The sequence below is a fragment of the Ruditapes philippinarum genome, unplaced genomic scaffold (genome assembly GCF_026571515.1).
Source record: "Ruditapes philippinarum isolate M1 unplaced genomic scaffold, ASM2657151v2 ctg4309_1_1_1_1, whole genome shotgun sequence".
Taxonomy (NCBI): Eukaryota; Metazoa; Mollusca; class Bivalvia; order Venerida; family Veneridae; genus Ruditapes; species Ruditapes philippinarum.
The window spans coordinates 156,208-176,628 of NW_026853307.1; the positions used below are offsets into that span (position 1 = coordinate 156,208).

The 20,421-nt window shown below is 33.5% G+C and overlaps 1 protein-coding gene across 1 annotated transcript in view; it reads right to left on the bottom strand.

The window, feature by feature from the left end:
- The window catches only part of LOC132736446 (uncharacterized), a 40,339-nt gene that overhangs the window by 15,561 nt on the left and 4,357 nt on the right, over positions 1–20,421 (bottom strand). Inside the window, exons 3-4 of the mRNA XM_060723587.1 lie at positions 18,278–18,389; positions 17,480–17,640 (exon numbers count right to left, since the gene is read on the bottom strand). Coding sequence (XP_060579570.1) covers positions 17,480–17,640; positions 18,278–18,389 — 273 coding nt within the window. The remainder of the gene's footprint in view (positions 1–17,479; positions 17,641–18,277; positions 18,390–20,421) is intronic.

A 20,421-nucleotide genomic window follows, 5' to 3' on the forward strand; every position in this document is an offset into this window, starting at 1 on the left:
AGGGCTTTTATTAGAACAAACGTAGTAGACATTTATTGCTTAATATCTAAGCTCTAGCTCTTTGGGTTCTTTAAAAGAAGATTTTTTTTACGTTTTTACTATACACATACTAGTATAAGGAAAATCAAAATACCCCCCCCCCCCCCCCCCCCCCCCCCCCCCCGGACGTAGGCCAATATTGACCCCAGGGCTTTTATTTGAAACAAACTTGGACACAGATTAGAATATGTTTCATGCTTAATATCTTAGCTCTAGCTCTTCAGAAGAAAAGAAGTGTTTTACACAGTACAGTAGCAGGTCACATAGCAAGAAAGAATAGATGTTTGAACGCATTAAGTTCTGAAATTGGATTGTCCAGAAAAGCAATGAGAAAAGCTGACACTAAAGTTCATGCAGCTGTAAAAGAAACAAGAAAATGTGTTTCAAAAATGATTGAGAAAAGAATAGAAGAGTTCCTTGGAAGAGAGGACAACTGCAGAGTTCAGCCTGGGAAGAAAGATGTGAAACAAGGAAAACAAACCAAAGTCCTCACTGACTACTTGAAGAATTTGTATGAGAAGTTTGTTGCTGAAAACAGTGAGCTAAAAGTTTCCCTGGCAACTTTCTGTCGTTTACGACCTAAACACATTTTGCTAGCAAAGTTCATATCAAGAAATGCATGCCAGTGTTTGAAACACCAAAATATGGCCATGAAGGTTGCAGCAATGAGAAAAGTGGGTGCTAAGTGAAGTGAAAACCCAGAAAAAATATGTAACCACAGAAATAGCGTAGAAGAATTGGTAGACACAATTGACTCAGACATTAAGCTAATAAAATACAGACAATGGAAAAAGGTTGAGCTAGAAAATAAGATGAAGAAAATGAATGATAGTAGAAATAGAGGTTACCAGAGAAGATTTCGTTACATTAATCAAGAAGGAAATTGAAGACTTCTGGGGTCACGTACAAAGGGTAAAAAGTCAGTATCAAGAACTAAAAGCAAATTAAGAACGTTTGCAAAATGACGAGGCGTTGATTCAGATGGATTTTGCGGAAACCTATATATGTCGAACAGCTGACGAAGTGCAAACCGCATACTGAAGCCTGACATCAGTTACACTGAATCCAGTTGTCATCTATTTCAAGAAAGACAGCAGGTTGTGACATAAGAGCTATGTTGTTATTTCAGACACTATACAACATTCTTCTAGCACTGTTGTTGCATTTCTGGATGCTGTGTTACCAGAAATCAAAAGTTTGCTTCCCAACCTCACAAAGGTACATTACTGGACAGACAGTCCATCTAGCCAATACAGAAACAAGTTTATATTTAACACCCTTGCAAACCACAATGAGGTGTATGGAGTTCGTGCTCAATTCAACTATTTCGAAGCTGACCATGGCAAAAGTGCATGCGACGGTTTGGGTGGCACTGAAAAAAGAATGGCTGATGGAAATCTCGTCAAGGGAATTGTCTTATTCAAAATGCTCATGACTTCTATAGTTGGGCTTAATCCTCTACAATGTCAGAAGTTACAATTTTGTTTGTCAGCAAGGAACTTTGCGAGAAAAAACAACAATAATTTGCTTCTTAGAACATCAGACCTGTCCAAAATACGATGAAACTGCATGCTATTATGTTTGATGGTGACCGCAAAGCTTTTATGACAAGAGAGACGTCCTGTTATTGTGCACAATGTGCAACAGGAAAACTATGCAAAACGTGGATGCAGGTTTCTATGTTTAAGAGAAGTAATAAGCCAAAGACATCACTACTAGAAACAGCAACTCAGCAAGGGAGTCCTAAAGAGATTGACAATAACAAAGACGACATATGTACAGGCAGCAACATGGAAATAGACCATTCTACAAGAGCTGTCACAGGAGACAGCGAAGCTCGACTAATAAAATACTGGACGCAGTAAGGAGGACAAAACTATGAAAGAAAAATCCATTATGTATAATTATGTATTAAGTTATAGAAAAAAAACAACATTTGTTAACATTAATTCCAAGATCAAGGGGAATAATCAAAATTTCAGATGGTGCATTAATTATTTTTTTCATTTTAAGTTCAAAGCCCTTAAAACTTTTCAATGTTAACACAAACCATTTTCATACAATGTTCAAGGCACTGAAATTATTCAGTCTTAACCTTTTAAAAATAGCATATTGCATATTTGTAGCCAAAATTATAAATGGCTAAAGTATGAGGGCTGAAACTGAAAGTTCAAAATTTTTCCAACATTCAGGAAAGATAAGTTTGTCTAAAATCATTGAACCACGACCAAATTCAAACATAAACTGCTTATTCCTAAGATGTATCTATATTATTTTCAAAGTGAAAGGGACATAACTCTGCCAAAAAATCATCAAACCATGACCAAATTCAAACTTGACCTGCCCATTCCTTTGACATATCCATATGTCAAATTTAAGTTGAATATGTAACACTGTTGGGTAGATAATGAACAGAAACTGTAAATTTAATATTATTTTCAAAGTGAAAGGGGCATTACTCTGCCAAAAATCATTGAACCATGACCAAATTCGAACTTAGCCTGGGCATTCCAAAAACATATCCATATGTCAAATTTGAGTTGAATGTGTTGTACCATTGGGGAGATAATAAACAGAAACTGAAAATTTCATATTACTTTCAAAGTGAAAGGGGCATAACTCTGCCAAAAATCATTGAACCATGACCAAATTTGAACTTGACCTGCCCATTCCTTTGACGCATCCATATGTCAAGTTTGAGTTGAATGTGTTGTACCTTTGGGGAGATAATGAACGGAAACTGAAAATTTCATATTGTTTTCAAAGTAAAAGGGGCATAACTCTGCCAAAAATCATCGAACCATGACCAAATTCAAACTTGACCTGTATTTTCTCATGACATATCCATATGTCAAGTTTGAGTTGAATGTGTTGTACCGTTGGGGAGATAATGAACGGAAACTGAAAATTTCATATTATTTTCAAAGTAAAAGGGGCATAACTCTGCCAAAAATCATTGAACCATGACCAAATTCGAACTTGACCTGTATTTTCTCATGACATATCCATATGTCAAGTTTGAGTTGAATGTGTTGTACCGTTAAGGAGATAATGAACGGAAACTGAAATTTCATATTATTTTCAAAGTAAAAGGGGCATAACTCTGCCAAAAATCATCGAACCATGACAAAATTCGAACTTGACCTGTATTTTCTCATGACATATCCATATATCAAATTTGAGTTGAATGTGTGCAACCGTTCTTAAGATAATGAACGGAAACTGATGATGACGGAATGACAGAATGACGGAAGGATGGAAGGACGGACGGACGGAATGACGGAACAGAGTAACACTATATGCCCCGGCCATTACATGGCGGGGGCATAAAAATCTAAGTTTATGGAGAGATAATTCTTGCAATATTGGTGCTAGAGTTATGAACCTTGTCACATAAGATGTGGATGATGATAACGTAAATATATTTGAAGTATGAAGTTGATCCCTTTAGAAATAAAGAAGAAACAGTAAAAAATAATATTTTTTATGGAAAATTCTAAGTTCAAAGGGAGATAAATCTAAAAATATTGGTGCTAGAGTTATGAACCTTGTCACATAAGATGGGGATGATGATAACGTAAATATATTTGAAGTATGAGGTTGATCCCTTAAGAAATAAAGAAGAAACAGTAAGAAATAGTATTTTTTGAGGAAAATTCTAAGTTCAAGGGGAGATAAATCTGAAAATATTGGTGCTAGAGTTATGAACCTTGTCACATAAGATGGGGATGATGATAAGGTACATATATTTGAAGTATGAGGCTGATCCCTTAAGAAATAAAGAAGTAACAGTAAACAAGAGCTGTCACAGGAGACAGCCAAGCTCGACTAATAATATACTGGACGCAGTAAGGAGGACAAAACTATGAAAGAAAAATAAATTATGTATAATTATGTATTAAGTTATAGTAAAACTAGAAATGTGTCATCATGCCACGGATGCCCCCGCATGCAGCCAAAATTTCAGATGTTATAATATTTAGTTCCAAATTTGTTTGCACAAATTATTGTTTTCATTTTAAGTTCAAAGCCCTTAAAACTTTTCAACGTTTACACAAACCATTTTCATACAATGTTCAAGGCACTGAAATTATTCAGTCTTAACCTTTTGAAAATAGCATATTTCATATTTGTAGCCAAAATAATGGCTACATACATTTCCACAAAAGTATGAGTGCTGAAACTGAAAGTTCAAATTTTTTTCCAATATTCAAGAAAGATAAGTTTGTCCAAAATCATTGAACCATGACCAAATTCAAACTTAAACTGCTTATTCCTAAGATGTATCTATATTATTTTCAAAAGTGAAAGGGACATAACTCTGCCAAAAAAATCATCGAACCATGACCAAATTCCAACTTGACCTGCCCATTCCTTTGACATATCCATATGTCAAATTTGAGTTGAATATGTAACACTGTTGGGTAGATAATGAACAGAAACTGTAAATTTCATATTATTTTCAAAGTGAAAGGGCATTACTCTGCCAAAAAAATCATTGAACCATGACCAATTCAAACTTGGCCTGAGCATTCCAAAAAACATATCCATATGTGAAATTTGAGTTGAATGTGTTGTACTGTTGGGGAGATATAATAACAGAAACTGAAAATTTCATATTATTTTCAAAGTAAAAGGAGCATAACTCTGCCAAAAATCATCGAACCATGACCAAATTCAAACTTGACCTGTATTTTTCTCATGACATATCCATATGTTCAAATTTGAGTTGAATGTGTTGTACCGTTGGGGAGATAATGAACGGAAACTGAAAATTTCATATTATTTTCAAAGTAAAAGGGGCATAACTCTGCCAAAAATCATCGAACCATGACCAAATTCGAACTTGACCTGTATTTTCTCATGACATATCCATATGTCAAATTTGATTTGAATGTGTTGTACCGTTGGGGAGATAATGAACGGAAACTGAAAATTTCATATTATTTTCAAAGTAAAAGGGGCATAACTCTGCCAAAAATCATCGAACCATGACCAAATTCGAACTTGACCTGTATTTTCTCATGACATATCCATATGTCAAATTTGATTTGAATGTGTTGTACCGTTGGGGAGATAATGAACGGAAACTGAAAATTTCATATTATTTTCAAAGTAAAAGGGGCATAACTCTGCCAAAAATCATCGAACCATGACCAAATTCGAACTTGACCTGTATTTTCTCATGACATATCCATATGCCAAATTTGAGTTGAATATGTGCAACCGTTACTAAGATAATGAACGGAAACTGATGATGACGGAATGACAGAATGACGGAATGACGGAAGGACGGAATGACGGAAGGACGGAATGACGGAAGGACGGAAGGACGGAACAGGGTAACACTATATGCCCCGGCCATTACATGGCGGGGGCATAAAAATAACATTTGTTAACATAAATTCCAAGATCAAGGGGAATAATTCTAGAAATAGTCATGCTAGAGTTATGGACCTTGCCACACAACATTTGTGTAATGATAAGAAATATATAATTGAAGTTTGAAGTAGATACTTTAACAAGAGGACCATGATGGCCCTGAGGTCGCTCACCTGTATATAGGCCCCCAACCCCCCCCCCCCAACGTTGCAGGGCCAATTTAACCCAAGGGCTTTTATTTGCACAAACTCGGTAGAAACCCATAAGAAGATGTTTCATGCTAAACATCTAAGCTCTAGCTCATTGGGCTTTTTGAAAGAAGATTTTTTTATACACATATAGTTAAAAACAATGACACCCTGGGGCCGGACCAGTTTTGACCCCAGGGCTTTTATTTGAACAAACTTTGTAGACACTTACTAGAAGATGTTTCATGCTTAATATCTAAACTCTAGCTATTTGGTTTTTTCAAAGAAGATTTTTAAGTTTTGCTATACACATATAAAGGAAAATCAATGACCCCGGGACGGGGCCAATTTTGACCCCAGGTCTTTTATTTGAACAAAACTTTGTAAGACACTCACTAAAAGATGTTTCATGCTTAATATCTTAACTCTAGCTATTTGGGTTTTTTCAAAGAAGATTTTTTAAGTTTTTGCTATACACATATAAGGAAAATCAATGACCCCCGGGGCGGTGCAATTTTGACCCCAGGGCTTTTATTTGAACAAACTTGGTAGACACCCATTAGAACATGTTTAATGCTAAATATCTTAGCCATAGCTCTTTGAGTTCTTTAAAAGAAGATTTTTTTAAGTTTTTACTATATGCATATAGGGAAAATCAATGATCCCCCGGGGCGGGGCCAATTTTGACCCAGGGCTTTTATTTGAACAAACTTGGTAGACACTTATTAGAATATGTTTCATGCTAAATAATCTTAGCTCTAGCTCTTTTGCTTCTTTAAAAGAAGATTTTTTAAGTTTTTACTATATGCATATAGGGAAAATCAATGACCCCCCTGAGGCAAGGGCCAATTTTTGACCCCAGGGCTTTTATTTGAACAAACTTTGGTAGACACCTATTAGAACATGTTTGATGCTTAATATCTTAGCCATAGCTCTTTGAGTTCTTTAAAAGAAGATTTTTTAAGTTTTTACTATATGCATATAGGGAAAATCAATGACCCCCTGGGGCGGGGCCAATTTTGACCCCAGGGCTTTTATTTGAACAAACTTGGTAGACACCCATTAGAACATGTTTCATGCTAAATATCTTAGCTCTAGCTGTTTTGGTTCTTTAAAAGAAGATTTCTTAAGATTTTACTATATGCATAAAGGGAAAATCAATGACCCCCGGGGCGGAGCCAATTTTAACCCCAGGGCTTTTATTTGAACAAACTTGGTAGACACTTATTAGAACATGTTTCATGATAAAAATCTTAGCTCTAGCTCTTTTGGTTCTTTAAAAGAAGATTTTTAAGTTTTTACTATATGCATATAGGGAAAATCAATGACCCCCCTGGGGCGGGGCCAATTTTGACCCCAGGGCTTTTATTTGAACAAACTTGGTAGACACTTATTAGAACATGTTTGATGCTAAATATCTTAGCCATAGCTCTTTGAGTTCTTTAAAAGAAGATTTTTTAAGTTTTTACTATATGTATATAGGGAAAATCAATGACCCCCGGGGCGGGGCCAATTTTGACCCCAGGGCTTTTATTTGAACAAACTTGGTAGACACTCATTAGAACATGTTTCATGCTAAATATCTTAGCTGTAGCTCTTTTGGTTCTTTAAAAGAAGATTTTTTAAGTTTTTACTATATGTATATAGGGAAAATCAATGACCCCCCCGGGGCGGGGCCAATTTTGACCCCAGGGCTTTTATTTGAACAAACTTGGTAGACACTCACTAGAAGATGTTTCATGCCAAATATCTAAGCTCTAGCTCTTACGGTTTTTTAAAAGAAGATATTTAAAGTTTTTTCTTTCGGTTGCCATGGCAACCAGAGTTCTGCATGGAATTAAATTCTTTGAACAATTTTTAAAGGTGACCACCAAAGGAACATTCCTGTGAAGTTTGGATGAAATTGGCTTAGTGGTTTATGAGGAGATGTCATTTAAAGTAAAAGTTTACGGACGGACGGACGGACGTCGGACGGACGCCGGACGAAAAGCGATCACAAAAGCTCACCCTGTCACTTTGTGACAGGTGAGCTAAAAAGTAAAGAAGTTATTATATTTCTTAAAGAAAATCCTAAGTTCAAAGAGAGATAAATCTGTAAATATTGCTTCAAGAGTTATGAACATTGTCACATAAAATGTAATTGATGATGAGGAATAAGTATTTGAAATTAGAGGTAGATACCTTTAAAAATAAAAACCTTTAAAAATAAAAAAGTTATAATACAAGAGGGCCATGATGGCCCTGAGGTCGCTCACCTGTATATAGGGCACCCCAACCAACACCCACCCCCCAACGTTGCAGGGCCAATTTAACCCAAGGGCTTTTATTTGCACAAACTTGGTAGACACCCATAAGAAGATGTTTCATGCTAAACATCTAAGCTCTAGCTCATTGGGCTTTTTAAAAGAAGATTTTTTTTTAAGTTTTTACTATACACATATAGTTAAAAAACAATGACACCCCTGGGGCCGGGCCAGTTTTGACCCCAGGGCTTTTTATTTGAACAAACTTTGTAGACACTTACTAGAAGATGTTTCATGCTTAATATCTAAACTCTAGCTATTTGGGTTTTTTTCAAAGAAGATTTTAAGTTTTTGCTATACACATATAAAGAAAATCAATGACCCCGGGGCGGGGCCAATTTTGACCCCAGGTCTTTTATTTGAACAAACTTTGTAGACACTCACTAAAAGATGTTTCATGCTTAATATCTTAACTCTAGCTATTTGGGTTTTTTTTCAAAGAAGATTTTTAAAGTTTTTGCTATAAACACATATAAGGAAAATCAATGACCCCGGGGCGGTGCCAATTTTGACCCCAGGGCTTTTATTTGAACAAACTTGGTAGACACCTATTAGAACATGTTTGATGCTAAATATCTTAGCCATAGCTCTTTGAGTTCTTCAAAAGAAGATTTTTTAAGTTTTTACTATATGCATATAGGGAAAATCAATGACCCCCTGGGGCGGGGCCAATTTTGACCCCAGGGCTTTTATTTGAACAAACTTGGTAGACACCTATAAGAACATGTTTGATGCTCAATATCTTAGCCATAGCTCTTTGAGTTCTTTAAAAGAAGATTTTTTAAGTTTTTTACTATATGCATATAGGGAAAATCAATGACCCCCCGGGGCGGGCCAATTTTGACCCCAGGGCTTTTATTTGAACAAACTTGGTAGACACACATTAGAACATGTTTCATGCTAAATATCTTAACTCTAGCTCTTTGGGTTCTTTAAAAGAAGATTTTTTAAGTTTTTACTATATGCATATAGGGAAAATAAATGACCCCCCGGGGCGGGGCCAATTTTGACCCCAGAGCTTTTATTTGAACAAACTTGGTAGACACTCACTAGAAGATGTTTCATGCCAAATATCTAAGCTCTAGCTCTTATGGTTTTTTAAAAGAAGATATTTAAAGTTTTTTCTTTCGGTTGCCATCAACCAGAGTTCAGCATGGAATTAAATTCTTTGAACAATTTTTAAAGGTGACCTCCAAAGGAACATTCCTGTGAAGTGTGGATGAAATTGGCTTAGTGGTTTATGAGGAGATGTCATTTAAAGTAAAAGTTTACGGAAGGACGGACGCCGGACGGACGCCGGACGGAAAGCGATCACAAAAGCTCACCCTGTCACTTTGTGACAGGTGAGCTAAAAAAATAACATTTTTCTAGTAAAAAAATCTAAGTTTATGGGGAGATAATTCTTGCAATATTGGTGCTAGAGTTATGAACCTTGTCGAATAAGATGTGGATGATGATAACGTAAATATATTTGAAGTATGAAGTTGATCCCTTTAGAAATAAATAAGTAACAGTAAAAAAATAATATTTTTTATGGAAAATTCTAAGTTAAAAGGGAGATATAAATCTGAAAATATTGGTGCTAGAGTTATGAACCTTGTTCACATAAGATGGGGATGATGATAACGTAAATATATTTGAAGTATGAGGTTGATCCCTTAAGAAATAAAGAAGAAACAGTAAGAAATAGTATTTTTTTGAGAAAAATTCTAAGTTCAAGGGGAGATAAATCTGAAAATATTGGTGCTAGAGTTATGAACCTTGTCACATAAGATGGGGATGATAATAAGGTATATATATTTGAAGTATGAGGTTGATCCCTTAGGAAATAAAGAAGTAACAGTAAAAAATAGTATTTTTAAGGAAAATTCTAAGTTCAAGGGGAGAAGATAAATCTGAAAATATTGGTGCCAGAGTTATGAACCTTGTCACATAAGATGGGGATGATGATAAGGTACATATATTTGAAGTATGAGGTTGATCCCCTTAAGAATAAAAAGTAACAGTAAAAAAATAGTATTTTTTTAAGGAAAATTCTAAGTTCAAGGGGAGATAAATCTGAGAAAATATTGGTGCTAGAGTTATGAACCTTGTCACATAAGATGTGGTTGATGATAAGAACATATATTTGAAGTTTGAAGTTGATACCTTAAGAATGACAAGTATAGTGAAAAAATTTTTACTGCAACCAAAACTTTAATCTAAAATCTGGACGCGGACGCCGGGGCGAGTAGGAACAGCTCTCCATATACTTCGTATAGTCAAGCTAAAAATGACAGAAACAAAAAACCTGTGATTACAATGAGTCAGTGTCGACGACTTTGTAGCTGTTATGTATGAGGCAGGTACTAATTGGAAAAATTCAGGAAAAGATTTTGAGATGGGAATACAAGATTTTTTTCAGAAAAGGAAGGAACTGTACGAGCCAAGACGGGGGACATTTTTTGGGTTACACATTTGATATAAGGCAAAAAAGAGAGCCTCAACAAACAGGAAAAACAAAAGAACGTTTTTGGGTTTGGTGGAAACAAAACCATGATCTGAAATAACGAATAAAAACATGGGGATTAGTCAAGCAATTTTAAACATTTGAATAAGACAAAACAACAAAAAAATGTATTTTTGTATTTTTATTTCGTTCCATAACCACAATGTAAAATTTTCTGAGCAACCAAATGTGTTTTTTTATTATTTTTTGCTTGAACTTTTAAATACGTTAAAAGTTCCCTAAAAATGATCAAATAGTAGTTTGCGGTTTTAAATTTAAAGTTTTAAAACATTGTGAGTAACTAACATTTTCATATATGTGTTGAATTAAGAGTCAGATTTTTGTACTGTCTATTAAATATTAATGCTTTAATCAGAGTGTTATTATATGATTGTTTATTCATGTTGGCGCTTTTTCAGAGTTAATGCAGTTGTATTTGATGTTAATTGATGTTTGAATATAATGTCCTGTTGTAATGAATTTGATATCTACGTTACCATTACCACATTGTATAAATGTTATGTTATTGTACCAACCAAAAAGTGTTCTCATGATCATATATTTGCTTTGAGAATGTAAAAGCTTTCAAGTGATCATAAGATATGATTAAATTGTATGTTTGTGGTATATAGTTTAATGTTTGAGGCATTGAGAGTAGCTACATCTTCATATATCTGTTGAATAAAGAAGACAGATATGTGCTGTTTATCAAAAATATTAATGCTTTTCTTTATCATTTGTGTTTTTAACAAGCATGTGCATTCATGTCGCTGCTTATTTTCAGAGTTATTGCAATTCTATTTGATGTTTCATCAACGTTTGTCTATAATGTGTTAATTGTGATGAAGTATGATATCTAACGTTACATTATAATGTAATTTTAAAAATGATGTTTCACACAATGATAATTGGTTTATGAGGTTGGAACCCCAGACATGAATGTATATAACTAAATGCACGAAAATCATAATTTTGTTTTTTTTTACATGTGAACAAGAAATTAAAACAAGAGCTGTCCGTAAGAACAGCGCGCCTCGACTTTTTTTATTGCTTGCCAATAAAAAAGTTTTTGCAGTAAAAGGCAATACAAGAATCTCTGTATTTTTAAAGTGAACTAGTTGTTTGATACCCTTGAATATTACAGCAATGTTTAATATGACATAAAATTTATGGTAAAGTGAACAAGTGGATAGGAATGAATTTTTTTAGATTTTTTAAGTTTTTTAGTGCTTGCCTATAATACAAAACATGACAGTTAAGGGCCATAATTCAAATAAAAATCTTTGACAGAATTACCTTCTCCTGGACATGTTGGGAATCATGATTGTAAACAAGTATTCCAACTTTCAAATTAATATCTCAAACAGTTTCAGTCAAAAAGTGGACTGGTACTAAAAACTTAACCAAGATTCTAAGTCGATAAAAGGCCTTAATTTTTAAAACAAATCCTTGACAGAGTTACCTTCTCTTGCGTACAGATGGGGGTAATGATGTGAAATAGCATTAAAAAGTTTCAAAAGCAATATCTCAAAGGGTTAAGGCAATAAGTGGATTTACCCATATTCAATGTATTTTCTAAGTCAAAAAGGGGCATAATTCTGTCAAAAACCTTGACAGAGTTATGTCCTCTTGTCTGTTGATGAAGGTCGTGATGGTAAACAAGTATGGTCAGTTTCAAAGCAATACCTCCAATGGTTTTGAAATAAAGTGAGGTGGTACAAAAAAACTTAACCAAGCTCAATACACTTTCTAAGTCAAACAAGAGCTGTCAGAAGGACAGCGCGCTCGACTTTTTAGTGCTTGCCTATAAAACAAAACTTTGACAGTTAAGGGCACACAAGACTTAACTAGGAATTTCTAAGTACAAATCAAGAAACATTTTCACAGAGTTATCTTCTCTTGCTTACAGATAGGTCTCATGATGGCACATAAGAACTCCAACTTCCAAAGTAATATCTCAAATGGTTAAGTCAACAAGTGGACAAGAATGAAAATTTTAACTGAGTTTCTAAGTCAAAAAGGGCCATAATTCAAATAAAATCCTTAACAGAATTACCTTCTCCTGCCCATGTTTTGGGACCATGATGGTAAACAAGTATTCCAACTTTCAATTTAATATCTCAACCAGTTCAGTCAAAAAGTGACTGGTACAAAAAAGTTAACCAAGATTCTAAGTCGATAAAAGGCCTTAATTTTTAAAACAAATCCCTGACAGAGTTACCTTCTCTTGCGTACAGATGGGGTAATGATGTGAAATAGCATTAAAAGTTTCAAAGCAATATCTCAAAGGGTTAAGGCAATAAGTGGATTTTACCCATATTCAATGTATTTTTCTAAGTCAAAAAGGGGCATAATTCTGTCAAAAACCTTGACAGAGTTATGTCCTCTTGTCTGTTGATGAAGGTCGTGATGGTAAACAAGTATGGTCAGTTTCAAAGCAATACCTCCAATGGTTTTGAAATAAAGTGAGGTGGTACAAAAAAACTTAACCAAGCTCAATACACTTTCTAAGTCAAAAAAGGGCCATAATTCTGTCAAAAACCTTGACAGAGTTATGTACTCCTGTCTGTAGATGGAGGTTATGATGGTGAACAAGTATGGTAAGTTTCAAAGCCATACTTGTAATACTTCTGAAATAAAGTGGGGTGGTAGAAAAACTTAACCAAGGTGTGACGCCAACGCTAACGCCGACGCCGACGCGGGGCGAGTAGGATAGCTCCCCTTTTCATAGAAAAGTCGAGCTAAAAAGGGCCATAATTCTGTCAAAAACCTTGACAGAGTTATGTACTCTTGTCTGTAGATGGAGGTTATGATGGTGAACAAGTATGGTAAGTTTCAAAAGCCATACTTGTAATACTTCTGAAATAAAGTGGGGTGGTACGAAAAACTTAACCAAGGTGTGACGCCAACGCCGACGCCGGGGCGAGTAGGATAGCTCCCCTTTTCATAGAAAAGTCGAGCTAAAAATACAACTTACAAAAGGTGTGTTATATAAGCATTTGTATTTTTATGTACTGACTTAAAATATTTGCCATCATCAAATGCTTACTGCTAAGATATCTTAATGAATAGTCTTGTGACAAACAGTCATATCTTCATTGTATTATATGTTCTTTTGATGAAATAAATTTTGTTTGACAAGTTTGGAGTTTTTCATTCTTAAACTTCGTTTAACCATAAATGTATTAGTCAGTAACGTAAATATCTTTGATTTATCAGATACATTTTTAAAACATCCGACTTAGACATATTTCACTGTTCATGTGGCGCAAATGTTTTTATTTCAAATACTTACCCGGCTGAACAATTTCCAAGGTTTCCTTGGACAATATCAGGGAATTTTTCATGGAAAAAACCTTGGAGTATTGGGTATACTTTTTCAATACAATAAGAGTAAATTAAGAACAAAAATGGCAGGGTCTTTCCTAGGACAAATGCTTGGACAAATGCTTGGAAACCTTGGAGCTTGTACAAGGTTTCCATGAACATATGCCATAAACCTTGGAAACCTTGGAGTATTGGGACCAAGGTTTTTTCATTGGACATCCTTGGAAAGCTTGGACATGTACATAGACATCCTCGGAAAGCTTGGACATTTCCATGGAAGTCCAATGTTATTTCCTTGGAATTGTCCAAGGTTCTTCAAGTGAAAAAAAACTTGGAAAACCTGGGAAAATACTTTGACATCTTCATGATCTTGCAAAGCCATAGACGCTGTATCTTTGATGCTTGTAATTTCTGTGCTTTTTTACAATAGCCCCTTTGAGATATGGAATTTTCATCATTCTTATAACTAGTTGCCTTTAAATCCCTGACATATTGACGAACTCGCTCTCCATGATTTTTAAACACTATATGTTACACTGGTAGAATACAAAACATAAAATATTATAAATATTAAAACAATATTTATTCCGCTTGGTAACATCAATGTCAATGTCAATTTCTGGACAGCTTCAAGTCACATAATCATGGCCATTTTCTCTTGATCAACTCTGAAATAAAAATATTAAAATGTCATTAAAAACTACATTCAAAACACTTAATTATACATGTAGTAACAAATGAGGAATGCAAGTCTTAAACAATATATTTTGAACGACAACATAATTTTATATTTCCCTTGCACAATTATCATTATCATTACTCAGTACAAATGTAGGTTAAAAGAACAATATATAAATATATATATATATATATATATATATATATAAGACTTCCTAATTGATACAGATTTTACTTACTTTGAATAACTATGTATAAGGACATTAGAGTTTAACTACATTAGTTGCAACTTAATGCTGTGTAAAACTGTAAAATACTGCAAAAAAAGATTAATATGTTCAAATTTGATAACAATTCTAGGAAATGAAATTATACAAACCATGAAAGACTTTCAGTAATATTGTGTCCTCCAATGCTGGCCTTAATTGATTTTGGTTTTAGTGTTGGTAACTGTTGCCAGTAAAACACCTGCCCCTGTATTCTTCAACACTATATAAAGTCTGAACAGGAGCTTGCTGGCTTTTGAGAAGTCATCACTGTACTTTACATATCCATACAGCTGTTCCTGGAATAATATAATTTAAGTAAGCAAAGTTTCAGTATATCTAGTCTATTTTAACATTAAATGCATTGAATTCTCCTTAATCTTCATTTTCCATTAAAACTTTTTATCTTCAAAATTTAAGTTGAGCATACTAACTTGGAATTTCAGTAAGTAAATTAAACAAATAACTGATTCAATATAGAAATAATTAAATAATTTTGGTAATAAATCTAGATCTAATTATCAAATAATTATTCACAGCATAATTTTATCAACCTTATTTTATAGAAACATTTTTGCTTGCTGCCATAATATATTTTGATTGTTTAAAATAACCATTTTTCTGCATAAATGTATCTAAAAGTTATTTACCTGAAACTGTTTACTATGATTCTTGCATAACTTCCTGCCTCAGGTCATTCTTAGTTCAATTACAACAACCAAACAATTCCACAATCTTGTCACATTTAGATAAATGTTTTCTTTGAAAATTCCACAATAATGTACACAATATTCAAAAACAAGATGATATCTCCAAAATAGCTAAAATACCACTTAGATCCTTTATGGTTAGCACTGAATGTCTGAGATTTCAAATTTTGCAACGGTTTCAGTCTGGACAGGTCTATCATAATGTGAAACAGGGATTATCAAAAAAAATATCAAAACACCCATCATTGTATTTTTACATTTATTGAATGTATAAACATATCAAATGATAAATAAATGTAGAATTTGAAAATAATAATAAGTGTTTAAAAAAATCAAAGTTTCAATGACCTTCTAAACTGATTGTTTAGAAATGTATCATGCTCAGATTCCCTTAATAATCAAATGGAATAGTCTGGTCAGTATCCCAGAATGCCCCATGAGGTCAGATTAGTCATGCATTGATAGAGGGAAGGGCAGATGGTAATCATTAGTCTTATCTGATCTGTGTGTTATATTAGTATTTATTTATCCTGACTAGGCAAGCTGGTTATTATATTTAACAAATTTTGCAGATAAAGCCATATATATATAATGGGCAATAATTATTATATAATTTATATGACTGTGTTTATTGTACACATAAACTAAGTGGCAGAGTATTTTAAGTGTAATCAAAATGTATGTCTACAAATATTCAGAGAATGTACTATTTTATATGGCATAAAAACATAAACTCTTATATCAAAGTTTAATAGCATTCTAAAATTATTTAACTGTTGCTACATGCTGTCAAGAAATAAAAAAGTCTAAAGATACAAACTGCAGGGAAGATACTCATGCATTTAGAAACTTAGAAACCAACAGAACATTTTCCATACTGTTTTGATAAAAAAATTAAATGTATGTATTATACACAACATCATTCATCTCTGTAATGCAATGAATTTAGTAGATTGTATGCATGTACATGTATATATTTGATATTTTTAATAACTTTATATTTAATAATTAAATACAGAAATCAATAAATGATTATATTTCTTTAAAATGTCTATTTATATCTTGTGAAAAGGATTAAATATTCTGTTCCTTCTAGCACATCATAATGACAATAAATGTAAATAATTCAGTATTCATTATCATTCACTAGGATGATTGAAAAAATGAAAGAAAAATTGCCTAAGTCCTTTGTCCAAGCTGAAAATTTTCTAAGTGTTTCTTTCCAAGTGAATTCCAAGCTAAAAATTTTCTAAGTGTTTGAATGTGTTCATTTTCCCAGCTTGAAAAAAACTATGTTTTACTTTCCCAGGTATTGTCCAAGCGATTCCTAGGAATTTTTCAGACAACCATGGAATATGTCCAAGGAAAAGTTAGAAAAAAAACCTTTCACCTTGGACAATTGCAACATTGTCCAAGGTTTCCTAGTAAAACTGCCATTAAAGCTTGGACTTCCATGGTTTTTTCCATGATTTTTCTTGAATACCTTGGAAAATACACAGCCGGGTAAGACACATATGTTTTGAATGAAAAACAATGATTTGACTTTTTGCAAAATCCAAAGTTTATCATTTAACTTTTCTTATTTGGTCCTTATTATTGAGGATGGGCGTCTAGCTCTTTTGGTTTTTTAAAAGAAGACTTTTTAAGTTTTACTCTACAAAATAATGAAAATCATTGACACCCTTGGGCGGGGCCAATTTCGACCCCCAGGGCTTTTATTTGAACAAACTTGGTAGAAACTCACAAGAAGATGTTTCATGCTCAATATCTAAGCTCTAGCTATTTGGGTTTTTCAAAAGATGATTTTTTTGTTTTTACAATTTTCATATAAAGATTTTTTTTACGTTTTTACTATACACATACTAGTATAAGGAAAATCAAAATACCCCCCCCCCCGGACGTAGGCCAATATTGACCCCAGGGCTTTTATTTGAACAAACTTGGACACAGATTAGAAGATGTTTCATGCTTAATATCTTAGCTCTAGCTCTTCAGAATTTTTAAAAGAAGAATTTAAGATGAACGGTCGGACGCCAGACGAAAAGCGATCACAAAAGCTCACCAGAAGAGCTTAAAATTCAACAAGACAGCTACTTACTTAGTTGTTTTTCAAGAACCTCATCTATCAGTTTGTTACACTTGACCTTTAGATGGTTGGTGTTTGTTTCAGACAGTAACTGCATGTACTCATTCCCATCTAATTCTGCACTCAATTCTGCTATCATGTCCAACAACAAGTCGTTGAGTTCTGATTTTTCTCTTTAATAAAAATGTTTAAATTTCAAACAGTTTCTTTTGCTCTTTCAATTTCTTAAATAAATAGATCTATGCAATGCAAGTAGCTTTTTAAATGTAAACCAGATTGCTTTTATCTAATTTTTAAAGCTCTTTTTGAAACTACATTCTGTTCTAAGACTCCAAGGTTAAAGGAGAAAGTAGTGGATTAGAAAATGTAAATTATGTTATACTGAAAAGGAAGATGAGTACCATTTCTTATAGAATTTCAAACATTTGGACACAATTTATTCCTAGACAGTTTTTAGCAAACAAAATCATTTTTCCTTCTATTAAGCAGCAGAAATCATGCACTGATTAAAGACATTGCTTTCATAAAGCACACATAACATAGAAATTATTACTTTTATCTTGAATAATTTTACTTTTTTAACATCTAAGTACTTTTTTTTTAAAGTTTGATTTTTCTTTAAATATTTTGGTTCATCTGGAGGTGTGCAGCTTTAATATAATCATAAATCTATCATAACCATAACTAGTGAGAAGAAATTAAAATTAAAATAATTAATGAAGATGAAATTACACTTAAAAATAATTAATTAAGAGCAAATTACACTAAAATTAATTATTCAAGAAGAAATTGCACTAAAATTAATTATACCTTTGATTGAGGATGATGATCCTCCACTTTGGTTTACTGCATGCAAGTCGGGCACACACCTGGGCAGCCAAACTGGTCTTTCCCATTCCACTTATACCACACAATGTAACACCTTTAATATAATAAAAAAATTGGTATATAAGTCACTTACACCACACAGTGTAACACCTTCTTTTCACTTCCCCTGAGTGAGTGCACTTCGCTGAGAAGGTGCAGGGCATCGGCCAAAGATTTACGGCTTTTAATTACCCTGCCTGTTTACAGGACTGCTACTTGGTCTTCAACTGGGGACAAGCTGCTGATGTCTTGACTTAAGCTGAGGTTGGTGGCTCTACAATGTTGGCTGAGACAATGAGGATGGTGTGCTAGGGTGCTAGGCCCTTGGCACAGATAGACGGTTTGTAAAGTCGGCCCTTTGCTTGGCATCAACAGCCCTTTAAAGGGCTACTTCCTTTCATTATTGTCTCAGGTTACTGTACATTTTGGTTCTCATTGACCGTCATACAGTGACCTTTAGCTCAAAACTCATACCTTTGGCTAATATGCCATGGAAATTGCATGGAGGTAAATCATCACCACTATGTGATTTAGAATTAAGTCTTTGAGGGCATGACTGATGACATGTCCAGGATCCGTACTCAACAGCGAAAGCGGCTTTTTGTGCATTAACAGTTGGATGGACTCTCATTAAACATAGACTACATGTGTAACACCTTTAATACAATATTACATGGCAATCTGTTAAGTTTGGAAGTGTTCTTATAATAGGTATTGGGTAAAGAATGTTTTATGTTTGATGTTAAACAGTCATTGGAAATATTTACAATAATAGCGCAATATAAGCCTCTCATAAACATACAAATGTCAAAAAATCCTTTTGAAATTTTACTGTGTCTAACAAGAATTTCAAACATTTCTCAGATCCCTCCCACAAACCCCTCTCTTCAAAACCTAACAGTGACATCATGCTCATGTTTTGTTGTCGACTTTGAGCTGAATTGGTAATATATTTAAAAAGATTGATGTAGAGGATATTGAATGAGTATAGGTTTAATACTAAAATTAGGCCAACATTTTTTTTATAAAATGTTTTACGGGACCGCCGACTGTATTTTTAGAGAAAATCAAATAAAAATAAAAGTTCATTTAAGAACTTTTATTTTCATTTTGCCCGCCAACCTCTCTTACCAACTTCTGTCAAAATTAAAAGTTACTTGGTATGGTACATGTTTTTCACTTAAATTTTTAACGATACTTAACGGTAGAACCTCGGTGAAGCAAAGGAACTTGCTTAAAACAACTGACAAAAGTTAGGCCCTTTGATGTTTACAAGAATGTTACAAATGGAAGGGCAATAACTTTACAAGCTTGTAGTAAATTAACCCGTGTGAATATCACGCGACACCGGGTCACGGAAGTTCGCTTTTCATTACAACTAATAAATATTAGAGCATTTTATCAAACATGATAGCCTGTAAAGCTTTTAGAAAGCATGACTGGTAATTAACATCCATTGCATAAGTTGATTTGAATTATCTTCACTGTTGATCGACTGCTAAGGTGTCAAAATGAAATATTACTCAATTTACCACGGACCATGAGAATATTTCGACACATTAAAATTTAGACTCAAGTATTAATAGGTTTTTATAAAGAAATATAAGGGGAAAATCTGGACTTACATTTTACTTCGACATACATGTATTGAGAAAAATGAGTTATCGAAATTTGACTCATATCTGTTCTACTTACATTGTAGTTTTATTTGTTAGTAAATTGATAGTGAAAATTTTTTATTATTAATCTTTGAAAACAATTGATTAATTTATTATACGAAAATAATAAATTCCTGAAAGTTGTTTGGTGGACAGATTTTTGTTGTTGTCTTGTTGAAATACAAGGCTTGTTATAATTGAACACAGTCAGCTATAACATTTATTAAGTTTATATCATATCATGACAGGTAGTAATGTGTCTTTTTAGAAGTTTTTTACTAGATAAATATTGAGAAAATTGGTCTTTTTTCAATGTAAGATTATGAGCATAAGTCCTCTTAGACATTTCTGTAAAAAATTGCCTATAGTAAATTCTCAGCAGAAAAACCTGATTTTGTAACAATGTATGCCATTTGATTCTTATTTACT